The following is a 12789-nucleotide window of genomic DNA, read 5'->3' on the forward strand; positions in this document are numbered from 1 at the left end:
GCAATGGAATGCAATGCGAGCTGCAACAGATTGTGTCTACAAGGTAGCATGGCCAGAAAAAGAGACAGTGTTTGCCACCACTGAACTTATAGGGATAGAGAGAAGTTTGGGTTCTCCTTGGCAGATCATTGCAGTTTCTTGGACATGGAGGAAAAGATGAGGTGTATACTAAGGCCAACTATTTGTAGAGCTCCTCATGGTTGCTACCTACAAGATTGAAGAGAATGTGGAGTCGCAATGTCTTGCATTGAAAAGGTCATTCAAACATTGAAAAAGTATCCATCATCATAGCTTTGTTGCATCAGAGAATGCGTGCATTGTGTCTGGCAGCCTTGTTTGGGTATGGTATCTGGCAGCCTTCTTTGGTTACGGTAGGACACAACTTTTGATCACTTTCATGGTGCCTTGTGTATTAAGCTGGAAGTGGAGGCTCCTAATACTTGTTGAGCTGCGTTCGAATTACAAGAATGGCTTAAGTAAGCTTTGAAGACCCTTCTAATCAAAGCATTAGTCATTGAAGTGCGTTTTCACCCGTAAATCTTCTGCCCACATATGTTGCTATAATATTTTGCCACCCCCTAAAGCATGTGTCACAGGGTTAGAGCACTACACCATCGTACTTTTGTAACCAGCAAGCATTCAGCAAAGCCACAGAAACGCCACCTTCTCTATGGACTACTACTTCCCAAGAAGCAAGCAACAGAACCAGAGTACACCGATGATTAATTCAGCAGAACAACTGGCCATGAACCTTGCCACCAAAGAGCCAAGTTCTCAAGTTATCAGGGTGCTCTGACCAAATTCTATTCTCTAAAAGCCAAAATATACGTAACTTTCTGCACAAAATGTTCTAATTCCATGAGCTGGAGATATGTATAACAGTGGTAATAAGGCTTCGATCTCTTGCACCTTCTTGTCCATAGCACAAAAACAATGTCCATTTTTCGCACCCAATATAACAATCATCTCATGAATTGCATACATACCAAGGAAGAAAGCTATGTCAAATCTGAGCACTACTTGACAGCAACAGAGCAGTTGTTTTCCATCATGTACATAGCTTTATTAGCTGGCCTCTCCACGGAGGAGAAGTTAATATACAGTGTGCTTGAAAGAGCTTAATACTTTCAGTTAAGAATCTAAAAACTCACCACAACCAGACTGTGTCCAGTCACAGCTGGTATTGTACATGTGTAGCCTTAGATACGCGAAGTCCCTTGAGGCTTCACCCATGATTGGGCATCTCTAAGGATAGGCTAAAACACAACACTAAAGAGGACTAAGTGAATGGTGGAGGTCAGACGTTGACAAAAATGATTAATGACCTGCACGTGACATTGAACTTGTTGTAAACAGTACAGCTTTGTCATGAAAATGTAGCCCATTCGAACACACAAGATACGGTACTTGACTGACTGTAAACTCCGGGGACTTAAGGGGGAATCTCATTCTGGTCCTCTGTTGCCCCGTTATGAAAGCAGATGACGATGCATGTGACATTATCTGCACTCCCCTTGCAAATGGCTTCATTCACAAGGCTTTTGGCTGCGTCTTCTGCATCTGAGATGGCCTCGACCAAGGTGACAGCATCCTACACGGCCACTGGCCACATGAGGAAAGGTCCCATAAGGAGCACACCAGCAACAAGACACTATTTCTAGAAGATAACCTGGTTGGAAACAACGTCCCATAAGCCATCACTTGCAAGTATTAGAAACTTAACTCCATCATTAATCGTCTCCTCCTGTACAGAAAACGAGTCAAATGCCTTCCAGCGCAAAGGACAACCAAATTGCAAACCAGCTAATGACAATACTTGGAGCTCCGGCTCAGCCACCACAAATTGTTTCAAAGACCGGTCTCCAAAGGCTCGCGAAACAGCTAGTATCCCTCCTACTCTCCAAGTGCCTGCTCACAAAGTTCCAGTAACATAAATGTCAAGAACCCCTATGTTGAAAAACAAACTCAAAAAGTAAAAGAGAATGTACAATAACCTGCCCAGATGACAACTCCTCCAGCCTTTTCAATGCGCTGCCGCTCATCCTTTCGGTTAGGCTTATGATCTTCAGACAGTGCATAAGCTGCAATGAAAAGCAGCCACAATTAGCATCATTGGCAAATGCCCTCCAGCAACCTTACGAAAATTCTAAAATCCTCAATTGACACCCCTCAGCATATAAAGCCCAAAGCACAAACCTCATCTAAATTTCGTACCAAACAAAAGAAGAAGAGAAAATTAAAAGCACAAGCTCCAAGACACCCTCACCCCTGAAGTAAAAATGGGTTTAGCCCAGTTGCATAAGTATCACTCCCAAAAGTGGGTCTTACCATACGTTCATTTCACACGAAAAGCATAAGCAAGCAAAGTAACATACAACACAAAGTTTCCTTCCACTTGGAGAATGTTACCCTCTGATCAGAACTGTTTACTTCAATCCCGGAATCATCACAAGACATTAACAAAAATCAAACTGTACGTAAACTCCACACAAGAAAAGAGCGATGAATGAGCTATAAGGAACCGTGGTCAGTTGAACAAAAAAAGCATCTTCTAGTGAAACCTGCAAGAGTCCTACCTACCGTAATAGAAGCTTTAAGAAAAGCAGCAGAATGAAAAGAGGTAGTGTGACTACTATCTAGAACCAAAAAGAGGGCCTCCATTGTGTGTCACAGGAACTCTCTGAAAAGCAACATGTCGCAAAAATGACGAGGTGGCACCAGAGATCACCATGCTGACATAGCAGCAACCGTACACTGATGGCATGGCGTCCGTACCCTGCTGACATGGGTTCCAGATTTTGTGGTGCGTTTTACGGAATGCCACATGGCAGTGTGAGAGTGCGCGTGCGCGGAAACGTGAGAGGAGAGGAGAGAGAGAGAGAGACAGTAGACACAACACAAAACGCTGGTGTAGGGGAAGAGGGGGATCAGTCTCCCCTGACTACCAGAGCATGAGACCTGTCAATACAATCTATATATGTGTGAAGTGGGTACCCCCTTGGCCCCATATATATGAGTGCCCAAGGGAGGTCAAGCAGTGCAGATGCTACCCCACAACCCAGCAAGAAAATGTCCTGTGTATAGGGCGCGTGGACAAAAGAGAAGGCGGCCGGACAATGCAGCCTACATGCATATGCTATGGGTGGCCAACCCGGAGGCACACTAGCCGTACATGCATGCCCTAGACCTGTGAAGCAGCGGAGTGATGTAAGTCTAACAGGCAGCAGCCTATGCAAAAACAGTTGCAGCTTTTGGACCTGCTATTTTTTGAAATTTTGGGGCGCCTAGCTATTGGGCCTCAGCGCTTTTCAGAACCTTTAAAAGCATGCCTTGGGGGAGTCTCTAGCAGATCAGTGTGACCATTGGGAGATTTTTGGGGTGTCTAGATTTTGGGCCTCAGCACTTTTCAGAACCTTTAAAAGCATGCCTTGGGGGAGTCTCTAGCAGGTCAGTATGTGATCACACAAAGCAAAGGGCTCTCCTCGGCACTCGTACTCTGTTCTTATCGACATAAAAGACTACCGAAAGGCGCGCCAAACTTTGGGGCCAATGCATCAAGAAGTGAAACTCCGCCACTTCATGTCTCAACTACTTTGAGTTTTGAAGTTCATCTCTTAAAGATTGTGTTTTGGATATGATTGTAATGTATGCAACAATTTGAGTCATCAAAGCTCCCACATTGCACCATGTGTGTTGCTGAGGATTTACCATCTTGTCAGTGCCAAGCCAGTTACACACCAATCCTCGAGATGACAGCTCCATTTCTCATGCGGTGATCACTCATGCATCTCAGTATTATAGGGTTACTTTGGGCACAGATCCTTTAACTGCACAAGGGAGGACACTCCCTTCATCCATGGGAGAATCATCAACTTGCTACAGAACTATGATGAAACATCTCGCAGCGAGCATAGCGCTCACTGCATGGCCTCCTGCACTTCACCACACGTCGCGTGGGTCCATGGATGCCTCTCTACGGTGTAGACCAAACAGCCAAGATATTTGTCTTTTCAAACAGGAAGCCAAGAGGCTTGCAATTAGCTTCACAGCTAGCCCCTTTTATGATGCTATCAGTAGTAGGGTATCTACTAGGAAGGCTACGTAGAACACATTCTTTCAGGACGCTCTCTGCCTTTCTAGGAGCCTGCTTTATGGACTATGTTATGCAGAGGCAGTGTCTGCATTTTTGTTATCTAGGCCATCTTAAGTTTGTGACCCTGGTGTTTTAATATCTGGGAGAGTATATGGGTATAAAGTTGACAGGTTACTTGGTGCCTAATATGAGAGTGAAAGGACTGTAACGATGTGAAAAATGCATCCAATGATAGGCATGATAGACTACTTTTTCTGTAGCCTTTGATTTGGAACCCCAATGTCACATACCATGAGGGCACACAGCTGGCCCATGATAGCATTAATGATTCGACTGCTTGGGATTCAACCCCTGCTTCCTTTTCAGAGCGGCAGATGATGATCTAGATGTCCTGGCCCAAGTTTATGATAATTGCTGTAAAGTTCTCGAGCGTCTCTTGGAGCTTGGGGGAACTTTTCCACCTGCACAAGAGCCTGCCTCTCAGAGCCTATAACCAGACTTCTCTATGGGCTGGTGAACTATTTGTGAGTGCTGCAATAATTCGACTGTCCCCTTCAAGGGATCATCTTTAACGTTCGTTCTCTTTTGACCCTCATCACTCTGCCTACAGGTAAGACCTTGCCCAGACAATTGTTATGGTGGTGGACGTACTTGGAAGACAGTATGCACTAGCCCCAGCAGATGTTCTTCTGCGTGACTTGGGATAGTCAGCCTTATTTTAGCTTGGGACCCACAGGAATGGTTTTGGCAATGAGAAGATGTATCAAGTGGTAATACGCATTCCCTCCTTTTTGGAGTAGACAATTCAGAGTAGTACAGAGATTCTTGTGAGACTTCAGGCCCAGCAGCCCAGCAGCCTACAAAGATTGAGAGTTTTGGTTACATGCCGATTAATCAGTGGGGCTGCCACCATCCGTTGAGACCTTGAGAAGTAAGGGAAAATATTGATGGCAGATGGGCTAGCTGTCTGATAGCACAAGAGGGTCTACCATTTCGCACATGGGCAAGGCAGTAGGGTTCATAGTCCCTACCGTCTCATCTGTTTACTCTGACCTCTTGAGTCTATCAGACATATGTTCGTGTATTGCCCACACCATTACGGGGTATACAGAGCTATCTGTTTGCGTTTGTTAAGAGCTAGATTAAATATTGAGTATGTTTTATGGGACACGGGCACAAGGTCAGCTGGCTTCATCACTTACCCAGACCTCATCCTACCTTTGGGGGGGAGTTGGATGATCCCATTCTCCAGCTCACACCTGCTGGGTAAACTTACAATACACTGGGAATGTTACCTGTCACAAAGTGATGACGTGGCATGCCCAACTGGAAGAGAAACGGCCGAGTGGACAAGACAAACACACTCCGAAGAACTTACGAGCACCAGCCACAGGGCCTAAAATCCTAAAGACCAAAAGCTGCTCATAAAATGCTCTGAAATGACGCGTGGCAGGACTGTATGTACGTCTTCTGAAGGCCATATTGATCTATAAGACCAGAGAGTTACATCATGGTGAATCTGATACAAGGTCTGGATAAAAAGAAAGAAAGAAACTAACTAAATAGAAACATTACTATAGTTGTAAAAGATGGGTATCAAGAGCCTGAGACAGGGAGTTATGATAATGACACACATAGACACTGAAAAATAAGCAGCAGATAATCTACATAGAGATACTATAGGAGGAAGTAGTACAACATGGCCATCCATGAATTGAAGAAGAAGAAAAATCAAAGTTCGATACCTATAAATAGCATCAGAACTTTTATAAGCCTTACACGTCTCACCCTACATGCCTACTGAATCTGTGTATGTGTGTGCACGGGTGTAGCGTGTTTGCATGTGCACCTGCCAAGTGTTTTTATGTAAATTCGCAAAGAAAGATCTGCCAAAAGGTCGCTTTTGATGCTTAACGACATGCATGTACTATCACATCACAAAACATCTGAGAAGCTTACCAGTGCTGCCCCTGCAAATTACTGCTCTTGAATCCCCCACATTTGCAACAACCAAGCGATCCCCCACAAGTATTGCAGTTGAGGCAGTCGATCCAGCATCATATATTTCATTGATCTCCTCTTGTAAAAATTCCGAGTCAGTTTGCTGATATGTTTCAACTACAGCAATAGCACTGTCAACAACAGCTCAATGGCTTGTAAAATTCATCAACAACTAGCAAATTGACCTTCGCAAAACTCAAAAGAAAATGTACCGATGGCAATTTTTGTGTCGGTAATTAGTTTCGGATGTTTAATCAGATTATCGAAGAGATTCTTGCGAACATATTCTGCAGCTTGAGATCCTCCATGGCCTGCAATAATGCAACTGGATGACAGATGTGAACCACCATAGAACTGAGGAAAAGATGAGAGAGGAGGTCTGTACAAAATTCCCTCTCCATCCCTTACACCCTCTCTCTCTCTCTCTCTCTCTCTCTCTCTCTCTCTCTCTCTCTCTCTCTCTATTTTGGATGATGACATATGGGAGTTCTCTAGGGACGGTGACATTATCATCCTCGGGGACTTCAATGCTAGGACTGCCCATCACCAGGCAGTGTTTTATGATACTTCAGAGGAGATGCTAAGAGAGATAGATGTGGCAGAGACGGGCCTTTCCAGACTATCACACGATATGGAATATACTGAGTATGGGCGACACCTGATAGACATGGGCACTGCACATGGATTGGTGAAACCGGCCCGTAGGGCGGTAGGCGTTGGCTTTCACCCGAAATTCTTTACTTTAAACACACACACAGAGCACTTTGCAAAGAGAACCTGCGACGGGAGTTAACACTTGAAAACACACACGGCTCGGAAGCTAGAATGCTCCGAGCAGACGCCGACAACCTGTAGGCCCCAAAATTGGCGCCCCTTTCGGTATTTCTTTATTCTTTAGGAGGGTAAATTACAAGGTAAGGTCCTGGGAATCCTTCACGTGTATCCACCTAGATACCATTTGATTTGGCCAAATTTCGGCAGCATAACAGCTCCAAAACTTGCGCGAAACCAATTCCCCTGCTGGAACTCGCTTGCACTGTCGTATACCCTCTGATTCCTGTCCAAAAACAGTAAATTCAGCACGCTGTATTTACTGGTTTTTGCCCTGTTTTCAGCCCCAAACAGTCCCCTAACTGTCCTTTGCCAGTGGGGCACGATTCCCAATGATCCTGGCGTCCGTATGGCTGAAAAACAGTGAATTTACAGCGCATACACAGCGCTGATTTTGCACCTGTACGGTGAGGTTATGACCCTCACCAGTGCCTGCTTTGGAGCAGCAGTTAGCTACCCCTGTTCCTGCTCAAGGAGGCTCTTGCCTCAGCACAAAAGCATGAACCCACACAACTGTACATCAGTCAAATGAGTAGCCCTCTTGTGGGGCATCACATAACTGCACGTAGGGGAGAGAGAGAGCAGTATGTAGCGTGCGGGGCATCACTCCCGTCACCATACTGTGCATAGAGGGCAAGGTAAGCATTCCATAGCTTCTGTACCTGTTGCAATCCGCCTGTGGCTGAAAATGGCGCCCCCTTTGTTGATATGCAGCTCGTTTTTGCCTCCCAGAGTGGCAGAATCGCTCACAAGCTGACACGTCGCCCAGTTTCCGAGTTTGGGCTTTCCCTGCTAAAAATATCTCAATTGGTGCGTCAGTTGACTTCGCGGCAGAGTTGTAAAGTGTTCCCCTAGTCATACCGAAGGTAATGACGCGAACACATTTCGTGGCCCAAAATAGCAGTTCCCTAAATTTTAGGAGATGCTTCCGTTGGGCTCCCACTGGTCTTCTGACCATCTATCCTCATTGGGACCGCATCCAAAAATGCAATGTGGCCCAACTGTCGGATACTTTTGGTTGGTAGTCCCACCTTGACTTTACGCCTTAATTGAGTTCACTTCCTAGTATCCACCAACTTGCTAAGTGCGACGGGGGGACCTATATGATCTTGCTCTGAGCCTAGACATCCTCTTACTATACGAATTCCAGTGCCGACCCCTTCCCGTCTGCGGGTGAATCTACCGTTCACATTGGCCATACAATGTCCGACCGTTTGCTACTTCAAAAAGAGGGTCTTAAACAAATAAAATAAACCCCATTGGAAAGAAACCAACAACCAAGGTTAGCAGTTGCCACATCTCTGTGACATGGTTAATAACTGCCACGTCCTCGTGACATACCCCCCTCTTGAAATCGCAAACGTCCTCGATTGCATACCATAAATACACGCCACTGATGATCTTGTGCTATTAACACTCTTTTATCATCGCATGTATCCGCAAGAAAGGTCGTAACATACATAGATACAAATGACTTAATGAGGCCTTCATACTTTTGCCATTTCCATCTATGGCACTGAATTCATATGTACATTTGATGTACTAGCTCTATCATTACCCCTCCTTTGCACACGTTGGGTTGGGGCATAAGTAGGCTATAACCCAAAGGCTTCAAGGTAAAGCTGCAATACATTTGGTGACTCTGACAGTTCATGCTCTTCCATCCACTTTGCATCCATAGGCGGATAGTTCTTGAACTTCACCAAATAGCGTCTTGCAACTTGTCCTTTAACTTTTCTGTCCTTATGTGCCAAAACTTGCTCAGGTACCAGGATCTCATCAAGTTCCTCAACTTCTGGCTGATCCTCAACTGGCATATCTTCTGGCACATCACCCACGAAGGGTCTTAGAAGACTCACGTGAAACGCATTATGAATCTTCCACGCATCAGGCAATTTCAGTCTGTAAGCCACATCGCTGATCTTGTCAAGCACTTGAAAAGGCCCATAGTAACGCATGCTGAGCTTAGGAAACAGCCGTTCCTTGCCCTTCATCTTCTTTAACCTTGCCTTTTCGAACCTTAAGAAAACCCAATCACCAGGTGATACTAGTAATTCACGACGGTGACGATCAGCAGCCTTTTTCTGTTTTGCCTGAGTCTTCTCCAAGGCAACTTTAATCTTCTTATACATCTCATCCATGTTCTCAACATATCGATCTGCCTCAAAGATCTTGTCCTTTGTGTGCAAAATGGGAGGAACCTTTTTGCCGCCTTCAACAATTTCAAAAGGTGCTTTGCCAGTAGACGAATGCACCGTATTATTGTACGCATACTCAAGCATAGGCAAATACTGTTCCCACTTGCCCTTATTATCTGACACATAGCATTTCAGCAGATCTAAGACAGTAGAATTGGCCTCTTCTGACTGTCCATCAGTTTGTGGATGAAACGAAGACGAGAACTTGAGCGTAGTACCCATGTTCTCAAACAATCCTCTCCAGAACAAACTCGTCATGCGAGGATCACGATCACTGATAATCGATTGTGGCATACCATGGTACTTGAACACATTGTACATGAACAAGCGTGCCATCTGATCAGATTTTATCTTCTTCCTGACAGGGATAAAATGGGCCTGCTTGCTGAACCTGCAGATAATGGTCCATATACCATCATTCCCTGTTGGCGTCCTTGGAAGATCAAAGATAAAGTCCATAGCAATGCTTTCCCATGGCTTATCCGGAATCGGCAGTGGTTGTAACAACCCTGGTGCCTTTTGCCTGTCAAACTTGACCTTTTGGCAAACTATGCATGCTCGCACAAAGACATCCACATCTCTCCTCAAGGTAGGCCAATAGAAGAACGTCTCTACCGCTTTAACTGTTGCATCAATGCCACGATGCCCTGCATACGGTGGGACATGACTCTCTTCCATGACCTTATGTCGCAGTGGCCTAGTTACACAAAGTCTGTCATGCATCATCATAAAACCATCTCTGAGGAGGTAGTGCTCGTGATGTTGCCCCTCTTGTAACTGTTCAAAGATCCTTGCAAAATCTTCATCAGCAATATACTGTTCCTTCATGTCATCTAACTCATGATGATAAGGAATTGACACAGCTGAAATTTGTGGCTTTCTTGATAACGCATCAGCCACAACATTCTTCTTGCCTTCCACATGCATAATCTGGAAGTGGAACATGGAAAGAATGTTTGCCCATCGCATATGCTTTTCGGATAACTTTGACTGTGTCAAGAAGTATCGCAAGGTCTGATGATCTGTTTGGACAACAAAATCAGCACCTAAGAGGTAGTGCTTCCAGCTAGAAAGTGCATGAATAACGGCCAAGAGTTCTTTCTCATAGACTTGCATAGTCCTCTCTGGCCCTTGCAAAATTCGGATTTCATAGGCTACTACCCGTCCATCTTGCATTAGCACTGCTCCGATGCTACTGCCACACGCGTCACATTGGACCACAAATGACTTCCTGAGATCTGGCAAAACAATAACTGGATCTGAAGTCAACTTTTCTTTTAAGAGACTAAAAGCTGAAATCTCTTTTTGGGTCCATCTGAAAGTGACCTCTTTCTTTTGCAATGCGTGAAGAGGCGATGCTATCTCTGCAAAATTTCTGATAAACCTTCTATAGTAGGAACACAATCCCAAGAAGCTTCTGACATCGTGCACAGTCTTCAAGTCTGGCCATGTCTTGATAGCTTCGACCTTTGCGGGATCCATTTTTACACCATCCTTTGAGACTATGTGGCCCAGAAAGTGGATCTCTTCCAGGAAGAATTCACTTTTCTTAGGATTGACAAGTAACCTATGACTGCGCAGCTCTTCGAACACAATGGTCAAGTGACGCCTATGCTCCTCTTCATTCTTCGAATACACAATCATGTCATCGAAGAATGTTCCAACAAACTGTTGATGCGAGCGGAAAATCCGGTCCATCATTCTGTTGAACGTGGCAGGAGCATTTGTTAGCCCAAACGGCATCACTAGAAACTCATAAAGACCAAATGTCGTTCTAAACGCAGTCTTGTGCACATCCTCTGGGCTTATACGAATCTGATGGTACCCACTCTTCAGGTCTATCCTGCTGAAAATTGCAGCACCCTCTAAACGATCGAGAATATCATCAATGCGAGGAATAGGAAACCTATTCTTGATGGTATTCTTATTCAACGCACGGTAATCAATACACATGCGCCATGAGCCGTCCTTCTTCTGCACTAGGAGTACTGGGGAGCAAAAGGGTGAAGAACTAGGCTGAATCAGCCCCTTCTCTAATAACACCTCAACCTGGCCCATAATCTCTTTCTGCTGTGCCGCACTAACCCTGTAGGGAGGTCTATTTGGTGGGCTACACCCTGGCACCAAATCTTTCCGATGGTCCTCAGGTCTCTCTGGCGGCAATTGCGACGGTAAGGAATCAGAAAAACAGTCACTAAACTTTTGCAAAAATGCTAACCTTTCTTTATCTAACACAGATAAATTTGATTGATCCCTATCTGAGACATCACATGCAAAAATCAAGTACACAGAAAGATGATTCTTTATTACAGAAGTGATAGCAGAAGCAGATACAATAGGGACTGACTCTCCTTTAAGCTTTACATCCAAGATGTGAGTTTTGCCCCTATGCTGTACAGTGATCTTTTTGTTGTAGGCATCCAAGACTCCATGCACTCGGAACATCCACGGGATCCCCAACAAGGCGTCACAACCTTCCAGCGGCATGATGTAAAACTCTTCAGTGTCCACATACGACTGAATATGCAGACGCAGTTTTCCAATGATGGGAGTAACACACTCTGAGTGGCCAGGACATGCCAACCCTGCCTCTGCTGTGTACCCCATCTCTTCAGCTTTGATGCCGAGCTTCATAGCTAACTCTGGTGAGATAAAGTTGGCTTTGGCACCTGGATCAAAGAAGATGAGTGCCGTCTGATCCCTAACGTTACCCCATGCCCTGCATAACTCACTGGCATCTGTGTTGGGTCTGTCACCCACCATGTCTGGCACTAAACCTGCTGTGGGTTTAGGCTTCTTGCCTTTCTGGTCTTCTTTATCCTCTGAGTCAGCTGGCCTTTTCCTTTGTGGACAATTGATAGAAAAGTGACCAGGCTGCTCGCATATAAAGCATTTGTTCTCAGCCATTAGAACCTTCTTTTCCTCGAGCGACTTGCGCACAAAAGGCTTCCTTTTCTGTTTCTTTGCCTGCGCTCCAGAAGTCCCAGCTGAATCCTTGTCCTTGGTGGCCTTTTCTGACCCCTGTGACGCATCAGGAGCCGTTTTCACAAAGGGCTTCTTCGCTGAATTTTTCTTTTGCTGCCCTCCTTTATCACTGCTCGGAAATCCATTGTCCTCTCCTTTCAACAGGGCAAGACCAGTGTTCGCAACTTCCATAAGCTGAGTAAGGGTAGCCACTCTATTCTTTGTACAGTAATCGCGAAGCCCTTTAGGCAGCCCACAACAATACTTCTCTATCTGCTCTGTCAGTGGCACAAATCTATAGGAGGTCACTGAGAGTAATGCTTTACAAAACCTCCTATTGTACTCCAGCAAGCTCTTGCACGAAGCTGCCGTAAGCTGGCGCCAATCTGTCAAGACATCGGCTTCAAATTCATTTGATAGCCAAGCAGATGCAAACATTTGCTTGAAGTAAACCCAAGTGGCGGGTGCCTGTCCTTGCATTAACAATGTCGTCCACCATGTCAGCGCATTGTCCTTTAAGAAAGTGGCAGCTTTCCTAACCTTCGAGGCCTCTGTAAAATTCCCTCCCGCATAAGCTGTATCAAACTGCTGGAGGAAAGTGAGTGCCTTTGTCTTGTCCTCGAAACCACTGAAGGTACTGAACTTTACTGCTGCACCACCTTCTTTGTAAGCCTTCGGCTTCTCTAGTGCCCCCAAGTTGTC

General features: G+C 45.2%; 1 protein-coding gene across 1 annotated transcript in view; it reads right to left on the reverse strand.

Moving 5' to 3' along the window:
- Window positions 1–1001: 1001 nt before the first annotated feature.
- LOC147440287 (putative protein phosphatase 2C 59) overlaps window positions 1002–12789 on the reverse strand; it is a 53809-nt gene continuing 42021 nt past the window's right edge. Inside the window, exons 4-11 of the mRNA XM_086530072.1 lie at window positions 6307–6405; window positions 6053–6211; window positions 1995–2081; window positions 1817–1908; window positions 1670–1744; window positions 1535–1591; window positions 1408–1458; window positions 1002–1325 (exon numbers count right to left, since the gene is read on the reverse strand). Of these exons, the coding sequence (XP_086386198.1) occupies window positions 1257–1325; window positions 1408–1458; window positions 1535–1591; window positions 1670–1744; window positions 1817–1908; window positions 1995–2081; window positions 6053–6211; window positions 6307–6405 (689 nt within the window). The 3' untranslated portion in view covers window positions 1002–1256. The remainder of the gene's footprint in view (window positions 1326–1407; window positions 1459–1534; window positions 1592–1669; window positions 1745–1816; window positions 1909–1994; window positions 2082–6052; window positions 6212–6306; window positions 6406–12789) is intronic.

Source organism: Adiantum capillus-veneris, chromosome 15 (assembly GCF_014529385.1).
Source record: "Adiantum capillus-veneris isolate H3 chromosome 15, ASM1452938v2, whole genome shotgun sequence".
Classification (NCBI taxonomy): Eukaryota; Viridiplantae; Streptophyta; class Polypodiopsida; order Polypodiales; family Pteridaceae; genus Adiantum; species Adiantum capillus-veneris.